This window comes from Haliaeetus leucocephalus, unplaced genomic scaffold (assembly GCF_000737465.1).
Source record: "Haliaeetus leucocephalus isolate CR32 unplaced genomic scaffold, Haliaeetus_leucocephalus-4.0 Scaffold849, whole genome shotgun sequence".
NCBI lineage: Eukaryota > Metazoa > Chordata > Aves > Accipitriformes > Accipitridae > Haliaeetus > Haliaeetus leucocephalus.
In genome coordinates this window covers 1,532,961-1,559,686 of record NW_010973285.1, presented here as the reverse complement: position 1 = coordinate 1,559,686, position 26,726 = coordinate 1,532,961, and the positions used below count along the sequence as shown (strand labels likewise).

General features: G+C 41.0%; 1 protein-coding gene across 3 annotated transcripts in view; it reads left to right on the top strand.

Annotated features, from left to right (window-relative positions):
* DOCK8 (dedicator of cytokinesis 8) overlaps positions 1 to 26,726 on the top strand; it is a 95,195-nt gene that overhangs the window by 51,528 nt on the left and 16,941 nt on the right. For all 3 annotated transcript variants that reach the window (XM_010582777.1, XM_010582779.1, XM_010582778.1), the window contains 17 exons: positions 324 to 419; positions 1,510 to 1,744; positions 2,671 to 2,835; positions 4,605 to 4,780; positions 6,547 to 6,642; positions 7,942 to 8,037; positions 8,790 to 8,939; positions 11,423 to 11,536; positions 12,563 to 12,718; positions 15,509 to 15,648; positions 16,235 to 16,404; positions 18,041 to 18,186; positions 18,895 to 19,077; positions 19,710 to 19,845; positions 20,435 to 20,522; positions 23,164 to 23,260; positions 24,542 to 24,676. In XM_010582777.1, coding sequence (XP_010581079.1) covers positions 324 to 419; positions 1,510 to 1,744; positions 2,671 to 2,835; positions 4,605 to 4,780; positions 6,547 to 6,642; positions 7,942 to 8,037; positions 8,790 to 8,939; positions 11,423 to 11,536; positions 12,563 to 12,718; positions 15,509 to 15,648; positions 16,235 to 16,404; positions 18,041 to 18,186; positions 18,895 to 19,077; positions 19,710 to 19,845; positions 20,435 to 20,522; positions 23,164 to 23,260; positions 24,542 to 24,676 — 2,379 coding nt within the window. The remainder of the gene's footprint in view (positions 1 to 323; positions 420 to 1,509; positions 1,745 to 2,670; positions 2,836 to 4,604; positions 4,781 to 6,546; positions 6,643 to 7,941; positions 8,038 to 8,789; positions 8,940 to 11,422; positions 11,537 to 12,562; positions 12,719 to 15,508; positions 15,649 to 16,234; positions 16,405 to 18,040; positions 18,187 to 18,894; positions 19,078 to 19,709; positions 19,846 to 20,434; positions 20,523 to 23,163; positions 23,261 to 24,541; positions 24,677 to 26,726) is intronic.

Below are 26,726 nucleotides of genomic sequence, written 5' to 3'. Positions count from 1 at the left end.
TATCACCATGGAGTGCCTTTGGCAGTGCTTTAACTGGAAACTTCCAACCTTAAAAATATCCCATCAGAAGATGTATATTCCCACTGCCTGTGCTAGGCATCCAGCTGAAGTGCTCCACATTTCCCTGTTCAATGCATCAGGTTCTCTCCATCTAGTGTATGAGAACAAGAAGATGCCTAGCTGTGGTCCTCTGTATGGCACTGAATTTGAATATATAAAATTAAGTGAATAGTGCAAATACCCTATAGACCACTGTGTAAACAGACTTTCTGTTTGATTGTTAAAAAGAAGATGATGATTCCCATATTTCTTTTCCATCACAGAAAGTTCCATCTCAGACACCACCTATTAAGTGGGTTGAAGGACACAAGGGTGTTTTCAACGTTGAAGTGCAAGCTGTTTCATCTGTTCACACTCAGGTAACGCATCAGAAGCAGTACACCGCTGTAGTTTCAGTTCAAAGAGAATTCAGATGCCCAGGCTGACTTAGGAGGTTTATGAAGTGGAGATGTTTAAGCCCACACAGGTTTAAAAACAGCTAACAGCTATGGAAATAACCTGATAGCCTCCGTGAATGAAATCCTTTGGTGAAATGAAATCTATTGGTACAAGTGAACAAATGAGCTCTCTCAGCAGCAAGTCACATCAAGCATTAAGGAGCCTGATGTCCTCTCAGCTCAGCAAGGATCTGCTTAGGCTGTGTTTGAAAGACACTGGCAGGGCACAGTGCAAGTTTCTGCAGTCTACATCTTCTGCAAGGCTAGTTCAGACAATGTGTCCCCATCTGTGGACACATAGCACGTCCCCGCCTCTAGGGACAGGTGCCAGAATGCTTTAGGCAGCTCAGCTGTCAATGCCATGTGGTATAGGGACACAAGCTTAGTGCTGAATGAGAACTGTATGATTCTGGTCATTTAAATGTGATAGGAAATTGGACCTTTGCTCGCCTTATTGGGATACTGGTTTGAGGCAGAGCAGCTTTATTTTGTTTCTGCTGCTTTATGGTGTCTCCTACCCATCATCCCATTCTAGTTAACCCTGGTAACTATGTCCTAGCAACTGGAGACCCTGTGTCTGAAGCAGGTCCATCACCACTGGTAGCATGCTTTCTAAATACAAGTAGGGCATACCCATTAGACATATAACTTGTATGTAGCTGAACTTAGGTGTGGGTGGCAGAGGGACTATAGACTTGTGGAGTGACAGACTTTTATTAGGGAGAGGGAAGAGTATTTTCATGAAATGAAGCAATCACTTTAGTGAGGGCTTTAACTTCTCTGCTTTTAATCTGATCTAACTAGAGTCTGAATTTAAGCCAGATGAAAAGGAACAAACAAAAGGCTGTGACAGCTGGTTTACAAATTGATTTCTAGGGCTAGCTACCACTGCCAGCCAGAAGGGTGAATATATTTTCTCTGATACCATCAGGTAGGACAATCAGGCTTTGCTTAGCTAGCAGCAGCCTGAACTATAAAAACTTCGTTAACTATGAGTGCACTGTATTTGCAGGACAATCACCTGGAGAAGTTCTTCACTCTGTGCCATTCTCTAGAAAGTCAAGTGACATTCCCCATTCGACTGATGGACCAGAAGATAACAGAGGCTACACTGGAACACGAATTGAAACTCAGCATTATCTGTTTGAATTCTTCACGCCTTGAACCTCTTGTCTTGTTTTTACATTTGGTACTCGATAAACTTTTCCAGCTCGCTGTACAGCCCATGGTCATAGCTGGCCAGACAGGTATTTACTGGTGCATGGCCTTGGAGTGGTAATGCAAGCAACCTAGAAATAGAGGGGAAATGATTGCTAAATATCCAGGCTCAGATTTAGCATTTGGGGTAGTCCACTTCAAAAGAGTTGTGCTTCTCAAGACACAGTTTCACTGCACAATTTAATCAGGTTTAACTGAGTTCCTGCCCTCTCTCCTTTTCCCCCTACATCTAAGACTCTCAGGCTTTGGTTGGGACGTACCTGAAATTGTAGTAGTTTACTTATCTGGAAATAGAGGTCAGAAAGTGGGTTGTGGTTTAACTTTGTTTGGAATTCAATTATTTTGCAAGGAAAACACCAGAAAGTCACTTATCCTGCAGCTGACATTGCTGACTGCACCATATCTGCTGCTCAGATATCTTTAGACAGAATTGAGTGAGCACAAAACAGAAAGGGTATAGTAATGCACACAGATTTTTCTGTTACTGAGGCTGTCAGTTGCCCACCACATATGTTAACTCTGGAGGGGTGTAGTTTCTTTCCTATCTCATTTTGGTAATCAACACTTGTCATGCACTATAATATTTGTGGAAAAGCCTGCTAGCTTGTATTGGTCTGTCAGCTGGAGAGTAACAGGTCTTAGTGTTCTTCAAGTAGGTATTTTATAGGAAATTGTGTGAAGGCTGCTGGAAATTGTTATTAACAGTTATGGTCTGCTTTTATGTAGCATGAAGTGATGAAATAGCAGTGATTGGGTTGAAACTCAGTGGATCTACTGAAGAGTGGTTATTGGCCTATGTAGACTTTGGGTCTGGTCAGGTATAGCAATTGCTGTCTAGAGCTCTGAATTTGTTAAGGACTGAATTAAAGCATGTACGATTAGTTGGTGGTGGTACAAAGAATGCCCTTACCTAAACCCTTCAGTGCTGAGACTATTTCTTGCCTTTGTTTCACAGCCAACTTCTCACAGTTTGCCTTTGAATCTGTGGTTGCAATAGTGAATAGTCTTCACAACAGCAAAGACCTGAGCAAAGACCAACATGGGAGGAACTGCCTCCTGGCATCTTATGTCTACTATGTATTTCGTCTGCCAGATCCTCAAAGAGAAGTAGTCAAAGCAGGTAATATTGGTGCAAGGGTTGCAAAAGTATTCTTTTTTCTTGGTACATGCCATTCAGCATGGTGCTTCTGCGAGGAGGACTTAGGGCACTGGCCTATAAAATAGCAAACACAACTTCTCAGACCCAGACTGCGTACCATTTAAGCACAGCACTGTTCAGATATTTTGTTTTTCTCAGAGGAAGGTCAGGGATCTCAGAGCTGCACAGAGCAACATGGACTTGCCCCACATAATCTCTTATCTCCCATTCATTTACGATGCATGGTTGAGGTGAGAGGACTCCACAGCTATATGCAACACTGTAGCTTCATGAAGATGAAAGTGAGAGACATCTCCTAAACTGAGGCTTTCTTTAGAGGATTTTCCTCCAGAAATTAAAATGGCCTTAAGATGCCAATTTCTTACTGGCCTGTACATCAGTAAACTACTTTCCATGCAAACTCACTTGCTGCCAAGTGACATAGGGCCAAGCTCTGCAAATTTCTCCATCGCATAAGGGATGTCATCAGAGGATAAAACCCTGTAAATTGGCCAGCAGGTTGAGGGAGGTGATCCTTCTCCTCTACTTAGCACTGGTGAGGCTGCACCTTGAGTGCTGTGTCCAGTTCTGGGCTCCTCAGTACAAGAGAGATGTGAACGTACTGGAGAGAGACCAGCCAAGGGCAACGAAGGTGATGAAGGGACTGGAGCATCTCTCCAGTGAGGAAAGGCTGAGAGAGCTGGGACTGTTCAGCCCGGAGAAGAGAAGGCTCAAGGAGGATCTTCAGCATATACAAAGACCTGAAGGGAGGGTACAAAGAACACAGAGCCAGACTGTTTCCAGTGGTGCCCAGAGGCAATGGGCACAACATGAAACACAGGAGGTTCCCTCAGAACATCAAGAAACACTTTTTTCTGTGAGGGTGACTGAGCACTGGCACAGGTTGCCCAAAATGGTGGTAGAGCCTCTCAGCCTAGAGATATTAGGAATCTGTCTGGACATGGTCCTGGGCAGCTGACTCTAGGTGGCCCTGCTTGAGCAGGAGGGTGGACCAGATGACCTCCAGAGGTCCCTGCCAACCTCAACCATTCTGTTACTCTGCTGCAGTCCATTGTCCTAAAGCCTATAGAATTCATTTGATCAATTGCTGTATATTAACTGGCTGACCACCAAACAGCTGTGATGTGGGAACTAAAGATATGTATGCCCTTTTCTCTTTCAAATATTCATTTAAATCCCCCTTGAGGGACATTTAAACTGATGTTAGTATGTGCTAAAATCTCGGAGCTTGCCTATGCTTGGAAATTCTTTATCCCGAAAAAATAAGGTCCATGGGGAAGCTGAAAACATTAGATAATCATTTAGTGAAGTTCCTGCTGGCCACTCTCTGCTTCCTTGGATACTTTGAACCTGGTGGTAAATGTTACGTGTTGAAGGCGATATTTTGTGTTTAGGCCTGTGAATCTTGTCTTAATCTACAGCAAATTAAAAAGAGCTGAGGGAAAGAAGAAAGAGCTATTGTAATACTGCTGCTGCTCAGGTAGCCATTTTAAATCTGTTGTTACTGCTTGTGCAATCGCCTGTGAGCTGTTGACTCGGAAAACATCTGCACTTTGTCATTCAATGCCTATGTAATTTGTTAATTAAGCTGTTGATGGTGAGATTTTTAGGAGCTTTATGGTATTCAAAATGCTGATGCTGTAACAGCACTGAGAAAAGCTGGCTTGAATCTCAGGTTTGTCTCATACATGTGTACTTCAGTCTTAGTTCAGACATCTCCCTATGGGCAGGTGCAGGCAGCAGTACCATTTTGACAGAGTCTCGTTATTACACATTTGGACGCACTTCCGCAGTGTCTGTTGGGAGTAAACTCCTGCAGAGCCGAGTGATAAGCTGCAGCAATCCTGACATCGCTGTTACACCAACTGCTACTGATGAGGAGGTCAAAAACATCATGTCATCCAAGGTAAGAGAACAAAGTCAAATACCTGGAGAATTGTATGGGCCAAAACCTAATAATTTAGGTTTGTTCTAAAAAGTTTGGATTTCCTTCTTGTAAACGCGCTGTATGTATCACCAGAAGCATTTGTTGTTTATCTGATTTGGTATAGGCATACATTAAATCCCATTGCTAAATTCTGATGTCTCTTATCAGTGAAGAGAGCAAGAGGTAAGAAATCTGTCTCTTGTGTGAGGCTTAGACACTCCATAGAGGGATTTGCTTTTTTGACATGCCTCACTCTCCTGTTCTTGGCATTTAAGTTCTGTTCATGTCTGGTGATGTGGGCTGGTCCAAGTTACACAGAGTCAGTGTGAGAAAAGACTACTATTGATTACACTGGGAACAGATTCACTTTCTGAAAGGGGTGAAAGATTCCTCAGAAGGGAAATAGTTTTCCTAAAATGCACTGATTTATTCGTACTCCTTTTAACTCTTTTTCCTTTTTTTCTTTTTTAAATCGCAGAGCCTGTTTGGTGCTAAATAGTTTCCTGTTTAAAAAAAAAGTAGGCAATTTATATGACAGCAGCCCCATGATTTTATACTGGCTATAGTACAGATGCCATGTGCATATTTTGTAACTGGGTATTTCCAAATACTTAATTCAACCACAGAGTGAAACACAAACTTTCTCTGTCTTTCCCATCCACAACTACATATGCCACCAACAGCTTGCAGAACAGACAGCAGAGGAGCAGGATTTTTCTTCCCTGATTGGCATCTAGTGCTTGCTGGTCTAACAGCATCCCAGGCTCATCTCAGACCTTTATGAGGATGGCTGTGCTTGGCTCTCTGGGGAACCCAAAATCTAGAGTTCCCCTTTCAGCAGGAGCGGGGAAGCTGTGCTTCTGACAAAAGCAGGATTTTTCACCTGGACACAGAGCCTGCTCCTAGCTGCAGCCCTAGCAGAGCTCCACAGCAGCATGTCTGCTGAGCTCTGAACTATATCCCCCCCCTCTCTTTTCCTTGAGCGTTACATATGTAAAATACTGCTTCTCAAGCAGGTTATTTTCAGAAACATTTTGAAGTCTTTTCTCCATTGACTGACCACATGCTTTTCCAGTTAAAGTGAACGGGTGCTTGTCTTCAGCAAATTAAACTGGAACTAGTAAGATGTGCAGGCTTTGCCAATCTATTTGATTTGTTTATTTGGGCATATGTATTATCCATAGCAATTTTTAATAATGTAGATTTGAACTTAATAGCTTTATTAATTTTACTGTAATGTACTGTGTCCTAAAAAAACCTAGAGCTCAAGAGAGGTTTTTTCCCCCAAATTAATCCAGAAGTAAAATGTTTGATATTACAGCTTCATCACATTGATAAATGTAGCGGTTGACACTTGGCTGCTGCCATTTCACTGCCTTTTAAATTGGCATTATTTTTAATGGAAGAAAATTCCCATATGCTCGTTAATTTCGGATGCAGAGCCACTGGATAAACAGTTACCGTTGAAAGGGTGAATTGCAGCGCTTCCAAAAGACAGCTGCAGTGCTGAAATTGGGCACCTGATGGCAGTGTTGGCATTTGCACGCTCCTGCGGCTGCTGCATTCAGGTGGTCCTTGGCCTCCACTGGGAAGGGGGATGGGGAGAAGGAAAGTGAAGAGCTATTTAGGTGAGCATCTGTGCATACCTTCCAAAAAAACCCACCGGTGCTGATTTCTTCTCTGTTAATTAGCTTAAGTTATGTATTAACTTACTAGTATGTATTTCTTCTGGCTATGCCCCCCAGCCTATGGATCACACCTCCAGTCGGATGTCTTTCTACGTTGAAGGAACAAATGACATGCCAAGCATTTGTGCAAGCCCAAGACCATCCAATAAAAAGGTAGCCTACCACTAAGTGTGAGGGAGCACAGTAACAGAGCCTGGAGCCTTGTGAGGCAGTGCTGGTAGTTAGTACTACTAAATGAGGAGAGGGGAGAGAGAGAATAAAGTCACAACCAGTTTTATCGAACAAGGAGTTAGTGACAGAATATTGAATCAGTGGGTGACTATTACCCAAACTTTTATGGCTGTGCTCTAGAGTCTTTAGATTCTTTTTCCAAGACAGATTTAGACAAGTAGCAGCGTGTCTGGATCCTCCCTTTGCTCTCTTTCTCAAGGTGTTAGGGCCTCTCTCTTTTTCCACTTCTGTTTACTCTTGGATACCTGCCTTTACATGTTACAGTAAACTGCATTCAGAAATGTTTGCCATCTCTTTCTTCTGTAAAGAATATTTTTCTTTGCCCCCTTTTGTAGCTTTTAGAACCAAGAAATTCCTTCCTATCTTGAGTATGTATTCCTAAGTAGCTTTTTAACAACATAGAAGATACCATATCACTTAGATAATTTTTCCAGAGCTGGGTCTTGTGTTTAGCATTGATCAGCAGCAGTGGCTTTGGATGAAGAAGCAGGGGAAAAGCCCTGCAATGAGCAATTCGGAACCTGAGTTACAGTTAAGAAACTCTCCTTTCTTCTTCCTCTTTATTGGTCTGATTTGTGCCAAAAAGCATAGACATTTATACCCAGTCTGAATATTGGATGGATTTATATGTCCTATTCAATGTAAATATGCTTAGGAGTCTCATTAGCTTTATTGTTTGTGTCAGGAATAGAAAATAGACATTGCAATAAATTTTTAGTCCAGATTCGAGTGTCTTTAAAGTTCAGGTTATTGGGATTGGGTGTCTTATGGTCAGACCTCACTGCAAAGAGTATTGTCTCCAACTACAAACCTATGTACAAGCTCTGCTGTGGTTATTGCTGTGTCCTTCTCTCCCACCACAGAGACAATCTTACTTCTACTTTCTCTCAAAAACATGGATGTGCTAAATGGAAACAATTAGTGGGGAGTGGGGAACATGACTGCTCCGTCATGCAGAGCCAAAGGCATTTCCCTAGTTTAATTATCTGGGGTTCTGGATCCACAGAAAAATGGATTCCAAAGTCTGTTTGCCATCAACATTCCTCATACATCATTTTGGTCAAATCTGCCTTCTGATCCTACAGGGATGTCCATGCATTCCTATCCAGCTGCTGACTCTCCAGTATGTGGGAGTTTCCCACAGGGAAGAGGGGGGGTGTTCAACCTGGGAGATGAGTTGATCGAAGAGTTATTTCCCAACACTCTTTGTTTATTATTTAGCATTTCCACGAGGAGCTGGCACTGCAGATGGTCGTCAGCACGGGTATGGTGAGAGAATCTGTCTTCAAGTATGCCTGGTTCTTCTTTGAGCTCCTGGTAAGATTTGATAGTGCCATTTAGTAAGTTAATGGTGAAATGTAGCAGGTAGTCCAGGCACAGATTTAGATCTGTGGTGATATCTTCAGTTATTCAGCCCCAGTGTGAAAAGGAAAGGTCCCAAATAATGGAAGTACAACTAAAGAATTCTCCATATTCGTACCTGTTTCCCACTGACAGCCTGTGGTGGCAAAGTCCTGCCTGAAGAACATGCACAGTGGTCCACAGCTTGCAGAAGGCTGAAAGACAGACATCAAACTGAGCCCACCCTTTCCTGTGAATACCTGTTCCTGTCTTTTCCACTTTGTTGACAACATGGGAGCAGTGACAAGGCTCCTGAAATTCAGTTTCACAGAGCCCTGAGGTGATGGATGTCAGTGGCAAAAACATACTGATTTCCACTGGCAGCATATAAGCAACCCAACATCAGGTCAAGAAATAAGAATTCCAGAAGTGTCACTCCCTGTGTGTCATCATGAAGGGCAAAACTTGCAAATAGCAGCATTTCAGAGCTGCAGAGGCAAGGGACTGGGGAGGGTGGTTCTGATTGCAGGTGCTGAGAGTAGCCAACTGCGTGGACATAAACAGGAATCAATGTCTGTCTGTGTTCAAGTCTCAGGCTTTCTGTTGTCGTTGCCAGTACATGTAGGATTTATCACAGCAGGTCTGAGAAGATGAGAGTGATTACATTCAAGGAAAAACAAGTAGTAGTTTTACCTCCAGTTTTGGCGCTTTTTTTTTTTTCTTTGCAGATAAAGAGTATGGCTCAGTATGTTCACAACATAGAGAAGCAAGATAACCCACGAAGAAGCCGGTTCTCCGATCGCTTCAAAGATGATATTACCACCATAGTTAGTGTGGTTACTTCAGAGATTGCTGCACTTTTAGTCAAACCACAGAAGGTAAATGTATGAAATAAGCACCATGGATCCTTGCTACTCAGCCTGTGTTACACTGAGCAGTGTTTAATCCCATTTCACCTTCAGCAGTGTCACTAGAATTAGGCCAAAACTGTGGCAGTATTCTCACATGGACCTTAAGCAAGAGTGAGGGGTGTTGCAAGGGCCAGCCTTGTGCTCCCCTGTCAGACTGTTTTTATTCAGCGCAGCTCCCCAGCCTGCTTCTCGCTGTGGCTGCAGGGTGCAGGGAGGGAACCCCTTTTCCCATCAACAGGAAAGACTGGACACCCCTTTTCAGTGGCAGTGATGCTTTATGCCAGGTTAGCCAGGGCATCAAACTGCAGCCAAAGCAGGGTTTATTCCTTTTATCCCCCTTTCCTGTTACCCTTGTTTCTACTGCACAGTGTTTTATTCCACATTTTACTTCTTTGACAGCAGTGGGCTATGCAATATGAAGGCAGTATTCCTCCTGACTGTTGCAAAATCTAGCCATGAGTGATCTAACCCCAGATCTCTTCAAAGAGGCACTGGCCACTTGAAAATTAAAGACAAGAAATAAGCCCTAAGTCTCATGAAATTCTTTATCCTGATATGTTTTAACAAGTTGCACTGATATAATGGATTATGAAGTTGAAAGGATCACAAAATGTAATCTATATTTTAACATTGATAATCAGCTTACATCACTGATGTCACTCTGCACTAGCCAATAGACAAAGTTAAGGCCACATCTGTGTATCTACACACTGGGTGACCGTTGTTTGTTCAGTTGTTGCAACTGGCATGTTTTCATGCCCCAGAGCTGCCAAATGCACTGTGCTAGCCCAGCAGTGTGCTCTGCCACAGGGCAGACCAGGCTGGAGGGCTGGTCTGCCACATTGCTTTTCAGCCAGCTCAGTTTCCTGATCCACTTAATGTGTCCTCCACTGTGCTGTTGAGGAGCAGAAACTGGGAAAGGGCTGAGACCAGACAACTGAGGGCAGAGACTGGCAGAAGTGATTGTCACTGTCCATCAAAAAGTTTTTCCTGAAGCTTTACCTTTTGCTTCATCTTTGGTGTGCTTCCATGATAGCCATGTGCAGAGAAATTGTTTCCATGGAAATGTTTACTTAAGGTGTCAGTGACTTCTTTTTTTTTAAATACATGTGTAATAAAATTTTGTTACATTAAAAATGTTTTAACAAAACTGTAGATTTTGCCAAGAGATTAGTATTTTATGGCTTCCTCATGAGAAATACACAGGTTTTTATGGGCTGTTAATTCAATTCAGTTTTAATAGAGTGAGTGTATAGAACCTGATTATGTGTGAAAAACCCACTGCAGTGTTTGCAGAATTAGGGCCATTGGTTAGTTGTACAGAGCAGCAGTAGGTAATATGTGTCTGATTTTTAAATCCAAGCAGTAATAATCTATGTTTCAGTACATGGTTGAGCATGTCAGATTGCCCTGAAATTCTACAGTGATGTGTGGCATATTTTAGCCTACCCAGTAAGGTAGTGGAAAACTAATTTATTCTTCACAGCAGAAAATGTTTTGCTGTGTAAATTCCACATTGCAGAAAATATATGTATATATATTCCTGAATGGCGTCAAAAAGGTTGAAAAATTAAAAATGAAATTGTAACCACCCTGAGGTGCTGCACACCTGTTCTCACTAGTCAGAGACAGGAGTAGGGGCAACATTTTTCCCAGTCATCTCCTCTGTCAGTCTTGAGTGAATCCACCTGAGGACTCGTGAGTATTACATGTGTGCAGATCCCTCAGGCACCTCCACAAATTCCTCTTGGTGAACTACATATGCTACTGAGATTTTATGATTTAAATTGCCATTTTTTAAGTAACTGTAGCCTTATTTTAGAGGGCACGTGGAGTTCTTTGTGATTTTTACTTGAGGGCTGCGTATCTCTGTTAATCAGGCCAATTGTAAGCATGCAAGAGCTTAGCTGCTGAATGATAAAACACACAGATTTATCTTACCATTTTTTTACTATCAGTTTTACACTTAAAATTTCTAAACAAAATACTTGGCATTCCGTCAGCAGAGCCAGTGCAGATTTTTATTAATATTTTAAAACAATATTTTATGGTTTAAGTACCTAAACCAGCATTCTCTAATGTTAAAGGTTCAATTTTTTTAAAAACGGCATATGCAGGATTGTACCCCATAGGGAATTCAGAACAGGTCTCAAATTCCATTTCATTGCTGTCAGCCCAAAGATTTGCATAGATAAACTTGCTCATTCATCCTGTGATATTATTCTGTGAAAACCACAACAGTTGAAATAATTTACAGGAGTGATTCTGTATAATTTTAACAAGGTTACATAAATTGGAGAACTTAAACGATCTTGTTCAGTATGTTCCATGCCATGGTTTTGGGAGCTGTTCCCTACACTATTTTTTAATGATTCTGAAAAGTCTTCCACCTTTATGTAAGTTTCATACATTGTAACTGCAGTTCTTCTTTTCATCCCTTTTTTTAAAAGGAAAATGAACAAGCAGAAAAGATTAATATCAGCCTGGCGTTTTTCTTGTATGATCTCCTTTCTTTAATGGACCGAGGATTTGTGTTTAATCTCATCAAACATTACTGCAATCAGGTAGGCATCATGCATGATTGGTATTGCATTTGGCTTATGGCCAGTCCACTGTTCTGTTCTGTTTGATTCATTTATCCATTAAGATCCTTTGAACTGTGTTAAAGGGCCAGGTAAATTTCCTGTTTCCTCTTGCATATGCAGAGACTTTAAACCTTTCTGATCTGTGGTCTGCAGAAAAAAATTGAGTGCAGGTTAAGACTCTTTTAGAAATGTCATACCTTGCACTACTGCAGAGCATCCATGGAGCCACTTTTCTTCCCTTACTTTTTAACATCCCTTAGCAGCAGGGTCTGCAGACCATACAGAGCAGCTTTTGGTCTCTGACTCTTCCAGTGCTGTGAGGATGTATTTATATTTGGGGGATTCAGTCAAAATGAACCATGTCTGTCTTCTTGCTTTACAAGCCTCCCAAAATTAAAAATAAATGATGATGCAGGATGTTGTTATGAAATTATTTGTTGCATTTGAAGGGGAAAGTTTTCCTTCTGTTTTGTGACCTGATATACCTGCTGTAGTTTTTCTGCCAAAGGAAGGCCCTCTGTCAGCTGATGGTAGGTAAGAGAGCACAAGATGGCTACGACCCCGGTTTCTTATAATATGTACAATACTTCACTGATGTCATTGTTGATATGAAGAGAAATGACAAGACCACTGATGCTCTGTGTTGCCTAGTAGGACTTTTTATGAATTTGCCACAGACTCAGCAGAGTTTTGTTTGGTTTTAATCTTTGTGTTATCCAAAAGGGAAAAAATATTGTGTTTTTCTTTGGGGAGGGCAAAAAAAACCAATTTATTGTCTCTTGGGAAGTTGGTAACTCAGCCAGAGAGGGGGCAGAGAGACACCACCACTGTGGAACAAAGAGCAGCTAATGGATGGAAACTAGTTAGGTCCAGGGAACCAGTGAGCTTTTTAATGCATGCTGGGCTATTTGTCTATTCCTGTTTCAGGAAGCAGGATATTTCACTGCATGGTAATTTAAATAGTGCACGCCCATCACATGATACTTCTTTGGTTTGCTTTTCTAGCTCTCAAACAAGCTGAGTTCACTCTCCACCCTGATTTCCATGAGACTGGAGTTCCTGAGAATTCTCTGCAGCCATGAGCATTACCTCAATCTGAACCTCTTCTTCATGACCTCCGTGTCTGCTCCAGCATCTCCCTCCCCCTCCTTGTCCTCCCAGGTAGGCATCCATTAGGTGATATTGCATGAGCATCACATGAAGCACACATGTAGAGAAAGACTTACGTTGCTCTGTATTCAGACACTTAGGTTAGAATTAGCCATGGTTGGATGAGGGAGAATAACTTCCCTCTTGAAAGAAAAGACGCAGGAGAATAAAGACTAAGGGAGTTCTAATGTAAAATTGCATCTACATAAGTTTAAACTTAACATGACACAGATATGTGTCCCTCTAGAAAAATGAAAACAGAAAATTACTGTTAAGGTAGACATACAAGGTCTAAAAGGAACATGGCTCTGAAGGCTAACTTACAGGCGCATCTATATCCCATCCATACGCAACCACAAATATGTATTTCAGTATCTGTTTTGGAGAATTATGGCATGCAGCAGCGCACAGCAAACTGTCTGTGTGTTTGCATTCTAGCTGACCTTCTTGGTCTCCAAGTGGATGTAGATGCTACCACTATGTAAACTGGTGACTAAAACACTGCAATTTTCAATATCCTAGAATGATGGATTTCTGTTGAGCCTTAGTGTTTTTCAGAGCAGGATTGTCATGCTTTCCTTTTCAAATAGCAGCATTCTTTGTTCTGGGTTCCTCCCCACCCCAGTGGTGCAGATGATGTTATGACTATGCCAATGATTTCTCTGTATTTTCTGGACAGCGTTTTCCCTTTTATTTGAATTTTATGATTTTTCTGTGTGGAAACGCTCAGGTATCCTGAGTAGACCTCTCCACACAATTTTTGTGAATGCCCCTCCTCATCACTTCTCATTTCTCCCAGGATGTCATTCGCAGTACATGCACATTTTTCCCAGATACTGATACTGACACTGACACAGCTCTAGACTTCCTGTATGTCAGGACATCCCATGCGTCATCCTGGGTATGGAGTTCACAAATGCATTCATTAAAGAAATTTTCGGCTGGCATGCCACACACTATTTTGCCAGTCTTGTGCTCTTGTCCTCTACATTCTACTTAGATGGTATCTTGCTTTTACCATGGGGCAGACCCCCTGACAAAGGGTGCTGGCCTGCCTGTTTTCCACCTCGGTGATCTTGCAGAGGTCAGAACTGGGATGAAGCATTTCAGTGCAGTGCCCCGTAATTGCCACAGCCCTTGGATGCAGGAGGATGGAATTGAAGCCAAGAATGGTGGGAGGTATAAAAACACTCTGAGTAACAGAGCAGTTCAAATTCATGGTAACTTTTTCAAGTGTCATTGCCAAGGAATTGGTTGGACGCTAAGATGTGCTGCATCTCATACCTTAAGGGTTCTGACAGGTCAGTGATAGCAAATAATATTTCCTTGAAGTTTTTCCTGGTCTTAAAAGCAAAACATGAAGGTCTTAGAGTGAGGATTTCCCAGTAGTTTTGCTTAATGCTAATCCTGAATGTCAAAGAACTAGAAATGGGACTCTTCTGCTTATGGGGAAAAAAAGAAGTCAGCATAGCTCTTGCAACTAATTCTAGCAAGTCAGAGCTGGGCAGACACCAGTTTAATCATTCTTTCCTTCAAGCAACATCATCAACCCTTTTTCTTCTTTAGGAGTAACCTATGAAGTGCAACCTGTGCAAATCAATAAGGCTTTTGTGGCCCTTGGATGATTTAATACATTAGCTGACCACGCTTGCAGTAATTTTGATCTGTCTGCAGGAGGGCTGCCCAGCTAGAGTTAGATTTTCAGTAAGAAATGTGGCCTTGTGAATAAATCTTTTGGAATTCTTGGAGAGAAGCCAAATTCACTTAACCAGGTGCTCTGCACTGTAACATTATTCCACACAAACATAGTACAGCCAATGCCTGTCTGCTTGAGGCCAAAATGGGAGTGGGCTTAAGTATGTGGATCCAAAATATGGGGCTGCTCAGAGACATGAGTTTCATTTGACCCAATATGCTGGAAGACAGCTGCCACAGTGTGGTATACTGCTGCTTCATGTGTTTGTTTTCTGGGACTATTCCCAGGTGACTGATAGAAATATTGGGAGAGAATATTGAAGAATATAAATTAAAAGCAAAATTTGGACTCATAAACCCCAGTAGCTGCACTAGGGAGTAGAGTCTAAGACTTATGCTTACCCGATCAGGGGACAAAAACATTCCAGATGACCTGTGGCACAGACCTGTGATTGGAGAATCTAAGAAGTTCACAACACATATATAGCAGCAACTTTCCCTTCCTGAGCTGGCTGTATATCAGTCATAGCCATAAGTTACAGCAGTTTGAAGGCTGCTCTAAATTATGCCAGCTGCCAGCAAGCTCAACCAAGGATTTCCAGGGTGAAAGGAAACACTGTTCACACATCTTTCCTGACCTTACTTCCATGCTAGACATCATGGATGCTGAAGAAGGCACAGTGCAGAGCTTCTGACACCAAGGTCCCTCTTAATGTAGGGGCAGCTTCTTGCTGTATGATGCCCAGTGGCTACTCTGCAATAGTAAGAGCGATGCGAAGAGTTATAAACATGGAGAAAATTCTGACTTGGTGTCCTGTCCAAACTAACGAATACAGGGTAGAATTTTACATCTCAAAAAATGTCAAATGAGTTGCTCACACAGAATGGAAAGGACGAGATTGCATCCTAGCAAACAACTCATTTGAAACTAGATGCTTTTTATTTCACACACAAGTGTTTTTCTCCAAAATGTCCAACCTTCTTTCAAAGTCTGTGCTTTTCCTCTGGTAGAGATTTTCCTTTTGCTACATGAACTGTAACTACAGCCTCTTTAAGAAGCTTTTATTTCAGTGATCATTCTTTAACACTTCTAATATACTTCTGCAGAACTCTAGCTCCTGCTCTAGTTTCCAGGACCAGAAAATCGCTGGTATGTTTGACCTCTCAGCTGAATACCGTCAGCAGCACTTTCTGACCGGCTTACTTTTCACTGAATTGGCAGCAGCGCTGGATGCAGACAGCGAGGGGTGGGTATCCCAATTTGTAGATTTTAGAATGGGATCGAGTCACATTATTACTCTTGGCAAGGTCATAGTTCTATTCTAGGGCAGTCTTGTTTCCCCCACTCTTTGCAGTAAGTCACTCTAACATAGCAATAACCCAGTCATTGTTTTATCTGCAGTATGTTGGTCCCAGTGAATATAAATATACTATTTTTTGCAGTGGTGTTGGCTAGATACACGAATTGAGAACACAACATTTCGGTTGCTCTTCTCTCTAAAACATGTCTTCCTTTGAACTTAAGAGTTTAGCTAAACTTTTGCAAGAATCTGATGCTTTTCTTTAAGCACCTCTCTTCACCATACTGAATTTTTATGGGAAGTTTGAAAAACGTGGGTGCTCTTTGATTGTGGTGAAGTGGCTTGGAGATGTAAGATAGCTATCTCTTGCAGGGAACATGAGTCTCTGCTCAGAATGGAAGAGATTATCTAATTAATATTGGTGTATTAACTTGTTTCTTTTACTTGTTTGTTTACTTTTTTCTTTCCACTCTGTTTCTTAAGTCTTTGATTTATAATTTGTGGAGCTCATGGATGGGTTTTGTGTTAACAGGATTAGCAGGGTGCAAAAAAAGGCTGTCAGTGCTATCCTTAGCCTGCTGAGTTCCCATGACCTAGACCCACGTTGCTCCAAAAAAGAGGTGAAGATTAAAATTGCAGCTCTCTACCTCCCTTTGGTTGGTATCATTTTGGATTCACTGCCGCAACTCCATGATTTTACAAGTAAGACCTTTCTCCCTTTGTATTTTTCAGCTTCTCAGAGTGACTTGTCTAAACAATCTATCAAACATAAAAGAGATTGTGCTAAGTGCAGAAATTCCACACAGTCTAGTAAGGTTGAATATTTCTTTTACTTAGAAGTAGACTGGACTTTTAAAGACAGGGAAAACATCAGTGTCCTCACTTCATGAGCAAATGATAGACCAGAGATGTATCTGTAAGTACTCCTGCCTATCCCTTTAGTGTAAATATTATGATCCTGCAAATAAAGCCTGCAAGATCTGCAAGAAATATTGACATATAGATAGGTTTAACAGACAGTAGAGAAGAAAACAAGAGTGATACTGACATCGTGTTGCATCACAATTAAAGAAATTGGATTGTATTCTTTCTATCTTTTTCTATTGCTCTGTAGTGCTATTAACAGGATACCAAAATTAATCTGAGGCAGATGTAGTCATCACATAGGAGACATATTTTTGTCATCTGTTTTAACTATAAACTTTGCTCTACATTATCAAGCCTTTTAAAACAACATTATGTAGGCTGTTTTCTTGCATTTTGCTACATGTGTGTTCATATAATACTGCTAAAAGCAGCTATTTCACATCTTTTTGTAGGATAGTAGATCTTTGCTACTTGGAAAACTACATTTCACTTCCATAAATAAAATAAAGGCTATAAAGAAAAAAAGGTATAATCTTTGAAGAATATGCTTTTGTCACTGGTTCTGAAAATATTTTGCATTTAGAAGTCTGGACAAAAAACTTAATACTATAAAGGTACTATTAAGCACTTTCAGTCTAATAGGATGAAAGCATTTATTATACATTGGCTAATCAGATCTCACCCCATTCTTGTAATCTAAGTGTTATCCTTATTCCACAGATGAAAAAGAGACATTATGAGGAAGCCCAGGTGTCCCAGTATGGCTTGGTTTTAGAGTGTCTTTCTTTCTGAGTATCTGTCACAAGAGGCTGTTGACCTCATTCTGAACACACTGGGACGGGCTGGTCACTCAGCATCTCTGAAAAACATGACTTGCAAAACACAAAATGGACACTCAGAATCAGAGGAGATTTTTACAAAACTTAGGTATAAACAACTTTATTTGCTGAAAGTGATGTCAAGAACTAGCAGGAAATAGAAGCAGCCTGAAACTAAACTTGTTCTTTAGTCAGCAGGCAATACTGACTCTGTCAGGTGTTAGCAGACTTACATACTTGTTGAATATCACCAAATCCGTGTATGGCTTTTGCATTGATCGTCTCACCTGAAATGGACTGGAACTGGGTGGTTCCAAGTCTTATGAAGCACTGCTTAGCTTTGGACCTCAGAGACAACCTCATGTTTGCTACTGCCTTTGCTTTTAATTTAGCTTTTGTGAACACCTGGAGCTTATTGGACACATCTCCTTTCCCTGTGTTAATTTGAACAATTTGGCAGCCTTTGCAGATGGCTGCAATCTGTCTTGCTAATGCTGCACCTCTTTCACTGCTTGGTACATCAGCCAGACCAACAGTCCCAGGGATGGAGGTGCCAGTTGTTTTGTTACATTACAGCCCAATGGAAGACTGTGACAAGTGAGCGACAACAACTGGATTGCTCCTGAAGTTCTAATAGGATATTTCAAATCTAGTTTCAGATGCCCGCAGCGGAAAGGGACGCACAGGAAACCCAGAAGAAGAACAAGAGTCTGCAGGTGCAATCAATCAAAATGTGGCCCTTGCCATTGCAGGAAATCAGTTCAACCTCAGAAGCTCTGGAATATCTCTGCTGTCCCTGGTATGTCCAGTGGTCTGCCAGTGTACTTTCTGGTATCTGTTTTCCTCTACTTTGTTTTCTCCTTTTATCCTTTCTTGCCACTAATAACTGCAGTAATGAACAACTGCATTCTTGTTTCCTCCAGCCCCAAAGAATGCCTCATATTCCTCCTGTCATCTCCTCCTCTTCTCTTCTAGTCATTTAATTACTCCTTTACCATAGGTAGTTCCACTTTTTCTCCCACAGGCCTATTTCCATTGCCACACCCAACTTAGTCTCATTTCTGGATCAGCAAATGCCACTATGATTCCCTCACTGCCTCCCAGTCTCACCTGAATCCAAGAGCCTTCTGTTTTTTTTCCTCTCTCTCTTCCCTCATGGTTGTTTTTATCTTCTATACAATTTGGCTGACACAACTGCATGGCAAGAGGGGACTGAAGAGTTATAGAATCTTTTTTTGCATTATTCTAAGGAAATTAAAATACAAGCATCTAGCAAAAAATGCTCTTGTGCCTCTTCCTGTCTTTCACATGCGTACAACTGGTCCTGTCACTAATTACACACACATACATTCAAAAAATACAATCAGTATAACCTGGAAGAGGTTAAACTTACTGAAGTCCAGTCCTGAAATTTCATTTCACTGAAATTTAAATAACATTACTTCACCTAAATGACCTCCCTCTTCTTTTTCTTCTTTCAACTGACATTTACTTTATCTGCTCCTAGCCCTACAGACAGAGTGCCACCTTAGGTCCTGATACTACTCGCAACCTTTTGATCTGTTTCCTCTGGATCATGAAAAATGCTGATCAGAATCTAATACAGAAATGGATTGCAGACCTTCCATCCATGCAGTTGAACAGGATTTTAGACCTCCTCTTCATTTGTGTCTCATGCTTTGAGTACAAGGTAAGTGAAACATGGCCTGATTTTGTTGTCCTGTTTTGGTTTAATGTTTTTTTCCTTACCTTCCAGCTGTCCAGGGGAAGTTTGTTACTGAGAGTTATTAAATTAGCTCTTGTCTAATCTATGCTACAAATGGACAAATTAATTCAGATAAAATAACTGACACTAGCGTTCAAGCAAAATGCAGCCAAAACCTTTGAGGAAGTCCTATGAAGTTGGCTTAAGTTGTTTTGTTATTTTCCTTTTTCTGGGGATTTGAGGGCTATTTTTGGCAGGCAGTATGTTGACGGCTCCTGTAAGTACTGGAGAGGACACTAAGGATGACCCTTTAGTTAAGCACTGGGACTGAACATCAGGACTTCCCTCTCTGACAGGGTCTGTCTGAAATGGATCAAAGAACCTTCTCTCTGAAATTTAATTTCTCTCTCTGTAGCACTGAGCTATATATCTGTGTTTATCAGCAGTACATATACTACCTCTTTCCTCATCTGCAACATTTAATTAGCCTTTATATATTAGTCAACCATATTCATTGCTTTCTGCCCCCTCTGCAGATCTCTACTATTGTGTCTGGTTCTGAAGATGTAATTTGGACTCATGTCCATTGGTGCTGATTGCTTTGACTTTACTTTCAGGGCAAACAAAGCTCAGATAAAGTTAGCACCCAAGTACTCCAGAAGTCACGAGACGTTAAGGCCCGATTAGAAGAGGCTTTACTGAGAGGTGAAGGAGCCAGAGGAGAAATGATGAAGCGCTGCAGAATACCAGCTGGTACTTCACACCCCTCTCCCCCCAAGTCTTTTGAGAAGATCTCGGGAGGTTGTAGACATAAATGAGTTTGTTGGTTTTTATGCACTCTCCCCATTTTCGTCCTTATGTTTTTCATCCACAGTCCTTTCCCTTGCAGACCTTTCTTGGTTTTGCTGTGGATAAAAATATTACTAGCTTTCAACTATCCAGGGTGTGGCTGGGACTGAGCTCTTCTCAGGTGAAGACTATGAGGCCAGCTAAGTTTTAAGACATTCTGAAAAATTGTGTTAGTGTCTAATCAAGAGCCAAGAAATGGTGTCAGAACTATCAGTAAGAACAAATTGTTCATAGCAAAAAAGGTTGTTTCATTTAATAAATGGAATAATTTGTGTTTTCATCTTTGAAGACATTAAGCAAGCTAATGTTCTAAAAAGCCTAGATGAAAAAAATGATGGGGTCCTGTCCTTTTACTAGAGCCCTGAGGCTATAAAGTTAAATGGTTTTAGTTCTGACAGGCTGCTACAGACATGTATCTCCTTCTTTCAGTGAGCTATCAAACTTCAGGTGTCCCCTTTTGCTTTAATCTCACTGATATATGTTGCACTTTTAGGGAATGACAGATCAGCGGGACTAAATGAAAACCTGCGCTGGAGAAAGGAGCAGACTCACTGGCGGCAGGCAAATGAGAGACAAGATAAGTAAGTCATGTAATAAATATATATTGCTTTTATTAAAACCAAGATCTTTGGGTTTTTTACGTTTTGTTCTTTCCCCTAGGATGTTTTCATACAAAGTCAGCAGTTTCAATCCTTTCTCTCTTCTGTCAAAGAGAAAAATAGAAAATGTTTACGTAGCAAAAGTATCCAACTGTTGGTATGACACAACAAAGAGATCACTTGAATGAGAAGTTTAAATAGTTATTTACACTTTTTTTTCTTCTTATTAGTAATGTAGTAAATACTAGTTATTGATACAGGTTGTATCAAATACTCCACGGAGGCTTGCTACGACATTTATTTTGGTGTTGCTATGGCTCCTCACTGTGTACAGTGCTGTGGTATAAGTTTTGCCATATGAAATCAGTTGAGCTGGGTTTGATGTGCTATGTTAAAATTGAGAAGTGTTATTTGCAGGAGTAGGGGAACATGATTCTGTAGTGAATATTTTTCTTGTTGCAGGTTTTAAGTAATGATGTCTCAGTACATTTCACCTTAGCAGCACTGTGTGGTAGTAGACAAGTCAATGTCTAGGTTTATGGAAAACTGTATTTTCAGGAATGATTTGTGTTACTAACAGCATTTTCATATGCTATGTGCTTAGTTTCTTTAAGTGTGGAGCTTGTTGTTTTTCCCTAAAGGACATATGTCCTTTGTTCATAGATACTTGCTTGAATTTTGACTATCTAAACGGGCCACTGTGTGTCAGGTAGAGACAGTGGACTCTCACCAGTCCAGCTGCTGTAAGCTACCACTATATCCTTCAGCATGTGTGAATTTGAACTGAGAACACTTGTTGTGCTATGCAGCAACTACATTGATGTAGCCTACTAGCACTCATCTATGATTATCACATATATTTTTGAACACAAGACTTTTAATCTGGAATTTATCCAAACTTTAAAAAAAGAATCTTTCCACCTTTTGTGCTAGTTTGGAAGAGGTGCAGATCCTGTGTGGATATTTTTATTTTTCCCTGAAAGCAGGTTGCTTTCTCCCAGCCAGTTTCATTGAAATCAGAATAAAAGAGTCCTCAAGTAGCAGCTCTACAATACCTGTTTGCAGCAGTTCAGTTAAACCACTTAAAATAAAAATTATGGTTACATAAGTAAAACTCTGCATGCTGTCCAGGCCTTTCTGTTTTACCCAGCGTTCATCGCTGTGGTATGCAAGATCTTTGCTCTCATCCTTTTTGGATCCCTTTAGTGTATATGTCCGGTAAGTAAGGTGTTTGCAGGTGGTACGTGGCACAGCCAGTTTGCACAGGTTGCCACTCAGCCTCACTCAGCCTGCTTCCTCTTGAGTCCAGCATGCTTTGGTATTGTAGTTGCAGCTATAAGCTACACGTGGTTACACGTCAGAGAAGATCCAGTCAGCATGGTTAATGTGCAAGGCTGAGTGGTTGCTGGAAATTGTTCAAACAAACAGCTATGCTGTTTGCTTAATTTGGTCAGTTCTTACTCATATTTAGTGACCCCTGGCTTGATTATAGCACCAGCCTTTTGGCAGAGCCTTCTATTCTTCATTGCTTTGAGTCATTGTAATTAATAACCATACAACTGCCCTGACTTCCTTTCCTAGCCCTCCCCAGAATTATCTCATTGTGCCCAAAAGGATGGTTCTTTACTTTTCTGATTGTCTTTTTTGCCTAAGACTCCAATGGGCAGAAAAAGTAAGCGAATGTAGCAGAAAAGCCACAAATTTTGAAGTCACTCGGAAGTGTGGTTGTAAGGGTGTTGCTCCAGCCACAGAAATGCACCTTAGGAACTTTGGCCCAAGTCAAAGCAGCTCTAATCTCAAGCTCTAGAGACCAGCTTCTGGCCATGCAGCAGCCCGTTTCTGAGCAGTTTGGGAAAAAGAAAAAAGCCTCCTCTTTGTGTTTCTGGCATAGAAGGGATCTCTGAAAATAGAGTTTTGTTAGGAGCTGCAACCTATGCTTAGAGCATTCAGCTGCAGAGGAGCGGTGTTCCAGACCTCGCTCTTGTGTCTCAACTAAGAGGGCATCATGCATTGCCTTACCACCATATTCTGTCTTTTATAAATGTTTCAGTCCTCTCTTAAATGGCCTGGGGCACTGCTGTATTGACCCCACAGCAGTTGGACCTGCTGTCTTGTGTTGTCGACAGTCTCAAGAATCAAGTTTTAAATTGCCTACATGAAACACTGCTGCTATGGCATTGAAGCAATTTCCTCTTTGCCCAAGCCTGCTGTTTTTACTTTTTTTCTGGAAGTGTTAGATCAGATGCCTTTTATTCCATTTTGGGTTTTGGTGTCCTGCTACAGGTAATGCATTCAGAAATTATTGCATAGCTTATTGAACAACTGAACATGATATTGAGGGCAGAGTAGCCATTACGCAGATTGCTATTAAGGAAGCAGAAGCATCTGTTTGAACTATACAGAGGCCTAGTTTTCAGGTGTCTCCTTTGGGACTTCTGTCCTACAATATCAGCCCTCCTCATTTGACTCTGTAGTTCTTAAGAAACACCTCTGAACATTATTTTCTTTATTTGCTCTTATGGGATTGTTCAGAATAGTATAATTTGTATCTTGGCTTTGTTTAAACAGCAGGCCATCTGTTGGGATACTCTCTGCGTGCTTTAATTAGAACTCCTTTTTGCAGGACAAAAGCTGAGCTAGATCAAGAAGCTCTGATCAGTGGAAACCTGGCAACTGAAGCTAACCTGATCATTCTTGATATGCAGGAGAACATCATCCAGGTGGGAAATGGCAGAGTTGACTTGGTATCAATCCCTGCTCCCTCAGAAGCCAGTGGAAGCAAGATTCATTTCTCCTTTTGTTTCTTAGGCAGTGCAAAATGTTTTCATTAAAGATGTTCTGTAAACTTGTATAATCTTGAAGGGGGAAAAAAAAAAAGATGAAGAAGAATGAATCCAAAGATGAAATTTCTGCCTGCTTTACACTGTTGCCACAAGCCCCTTCTACTGTAGGGCATTACACTACTGTGAATGAAAGAGAAATCTACCACCTTGTTGTCTTCAGTAGATGTTGTTGAAAGCTGTTTCCACTGTCTTACTGTGATCCTGGAGTTCAGAGAGGATGAGGGAAGAAAAAACTTCATTTATGCTAGGAATATATCTGAAGATATTAGTAATTTGGAACTGGACTGCTGGGTGGCCTTTGCTCATACTTGCATGTATGATCCTGTGAGACAAAAGGATTTAACCTTGATTCCGACAGAGTGCTCAGTGTGGGAAAGTATCTTTCACCTGCATGGAGGCCTTCTGAAAAGAGATATGCCACCTAGAGCAATGTCATGTGCAGAATTTACTTAATTTCTAGGAATCAGATGCAGTAAAATTTCACAGGTCCTTTGACAGCAGTGGAACCATGATAGTTGACTCTGCTTAGACATGGTCTCCTGGTTTAGGAGAGATACTCCAAATTCATGGCTATGGGAATACTACTGTTAGAGCAACATTCATATTCATAGATAGTGAGGAGAAAACTTCGTTCTTGAAAACCTGTTAGTGGAAAAGCATTTCGGTACCAGACTCTTGTAGTACTGGGCATCACTTTTGCATGACATCACTCATAGCACCTAGTCTCCCCCCTATTTGGGTTGAGGGTTTGATCAGAGCATACCAGTATGCCTATTTAGCCTATATGCCCAGGAAATGAGAGCATGAGGAGACAAGGGGAAGGATAGTGCTTGCCCACCACAGGATCACTTCCTGATCCAAGGTACATGAAAGATTGGACAGAAGGTTGGCAGAGCTTCAAGAGTCACTGCAGAAGCTGGTTGAGCTTGAAAATGCATTGGAGGGTCCATGGATATTGAGAAATGTTTGGGATATTTCCCCTCTGTCTTCTTAATCACTACAAAAGTGTTTTGAAATTCCTCTGAAGCAGATGTTAACAAATGAAAAAACTCCAATGTCTAAACTCCTGGATGTGTCTCATGGACAGGGGTTCTTAAGTGCCAGTTCATTGCTGAATTACCTCATGCAGTTATTGTTGTTTATCTCCTCCATGTGTAGGCAAGCTTTGCAGCAGAGTGCAGAGACAATCTTTTGGGAGGAGTTTTGAAGGTCCTGGTAAATTCTCTTGGCTGTGATCAGAGCACCACTTACCTGACTCATTGCTTTGCTACACTCAGAGCGCTCATTGCTAAGGTATGCTCTTGACAGACTTCTGTTTTCATGCTTCCAATCAAGTTATTTTATCAGAGCAACATTTCTAGAGCAGAGCTGTGTGCATTCACTTACCACTTTCCCTTCGGCATTTGTTAAATATGTTTTGCATATGTAAATACAAATGCCTATCTATAGGGTTGTTAAGGGACTTCCACCTGTTGTAAGGTTATTTCATTGACCACACAAGATGGAATAACTGAATATGAATCGTCTTGCGGTGTTAGCAGTCTACTCTTAAATATGGAAGTTTACTAATAAAAAGGTAAAAAGTCCACCCATTATATTTCAAATACATTCTGATTTTAAATAGGAATCTTAATGCCAGGGATTGCACAGATTCCATAAAGTCAAATTTAAATTATTATATCATCAGGACTAGTTTCCAAGCAGTTGCACAACAGAGAAATCAAAGCTAACCCATCAGAGTTCAGGGGGATCATTCTAGGTTTCTGCTTCTAAGAGAAGTTCCAAAATTCTAAGTAGATTCTAAGATATTGACAGATTTCATCTTCATTCTGCCTGAAAACTCAGCCTAATCTCTCTTTCATTTCTGTACCTCTGATTAAAAAACAAAATTCAAAATTGTTGTGGTTTACCCCCAGCAGCAACTAAGCACCATGCAGCCGCTCGCTCACTCACTCCCCCCCATCCAGTGGGATGGGGGAGAAAATTGGGAAAAACAAGTAAAACTCGTGGGTTGAGATAAGAACGGTTTAATAGAACAGAAAAGAAGAAACTAATAATGATAATGATAACACTAATAAAATGACATCAGTAGTAATAAAAGGATTGGAATGTACAAATGATGCGCGGGGCAATTGCTCACCCCCTGCCGATCGACACCCAGCTAGTCCCTGAGCGGCGATTCCCTGCCCCCACTTCCCAGTTCCTATACTAGATGGGACATCCCATGGTATGGAATACACCTTTGGCCAGTTTGGGTCAGATGCCCTGGCTGTGTCCTGTGCCAACTTCTTGTGCCCCTCCAGCTTTCTCGCTGGCTGGGCATGAGAAGCTGAAAAATCCGTGACTATAGTCTAAACACTACTGAGCAACAACTGAAAACATCAGCGTTATCAACATTCTTCGCATACTGAACTCAAAACATAGCACCGTACCAGCTACTAGGAAGACAGTTAACTCTATCCCAGCTGAAACCAGGACAAAAATGTATATGAGGACAGAATTTCACCCAACATTTTTATAAAATGGGTCATAATTGTTTAGGTGCTTCATGAGGACTCTCTAAAATCTGTTTAAGATTCATTCTCCTACAATGAAAAGCAGTTCCACAAAGGAAAAATCCATTACATGTTTGGGTTTTGTTTTTTTTTTTTTTCCCTAAACTATTCTAAAATGCAAATAACGAACAGGATACTCCTGTCCAATTAATGCCTGTCTGCTGTTAAATGCAGATTGGCTGACAAAGCCTAATTACTGGGTAGATTTCTGAGTAGTTATGAAACTCGTAATTACATTTTCATTGTACTTTATCTTTGAAAGCTAACTTCCAATTACAATAATGAATTTTGTGAAGCAATTGTTCTTCTTATTGAAATAGATCTTCTAGTTAAGCTGACTCAGTTCTGTATTTTATGAAGCAATCATTCCAATTATTTCTATTACACTGTAGGTATATACATGTTATTTTACAAATAAAAATGATAGAACCCTGTGCCAGCAGACTTGTAATATAAATTAGACATAAAACAGTGAGATAATGAAGTGAAGAAAGGTTGAGAACTGGCAAATGGGCCTGCAAATGAGAAATAACATCCTGTGTTCTGCTCACACGCCTTTATCAGCCAGTCCTATGTAAGTACATACAGTACTGGTGCATCTGTGCTGTCTACGGTGAGAGTTTCTTAGCACAGAAACCCTGGGTTTATTGTCTGCTGGGTGCATTGTGGAGATACTGTAAAGGAGGGTCTGGCATGAAAGCTGGGCAATGGAAGTTTTGTGGAAGGGTTGGGCATTGATGCAAAAAGCTACTAATTGTTCCTTATGCTTAAGGAAGTATTTGCATGTT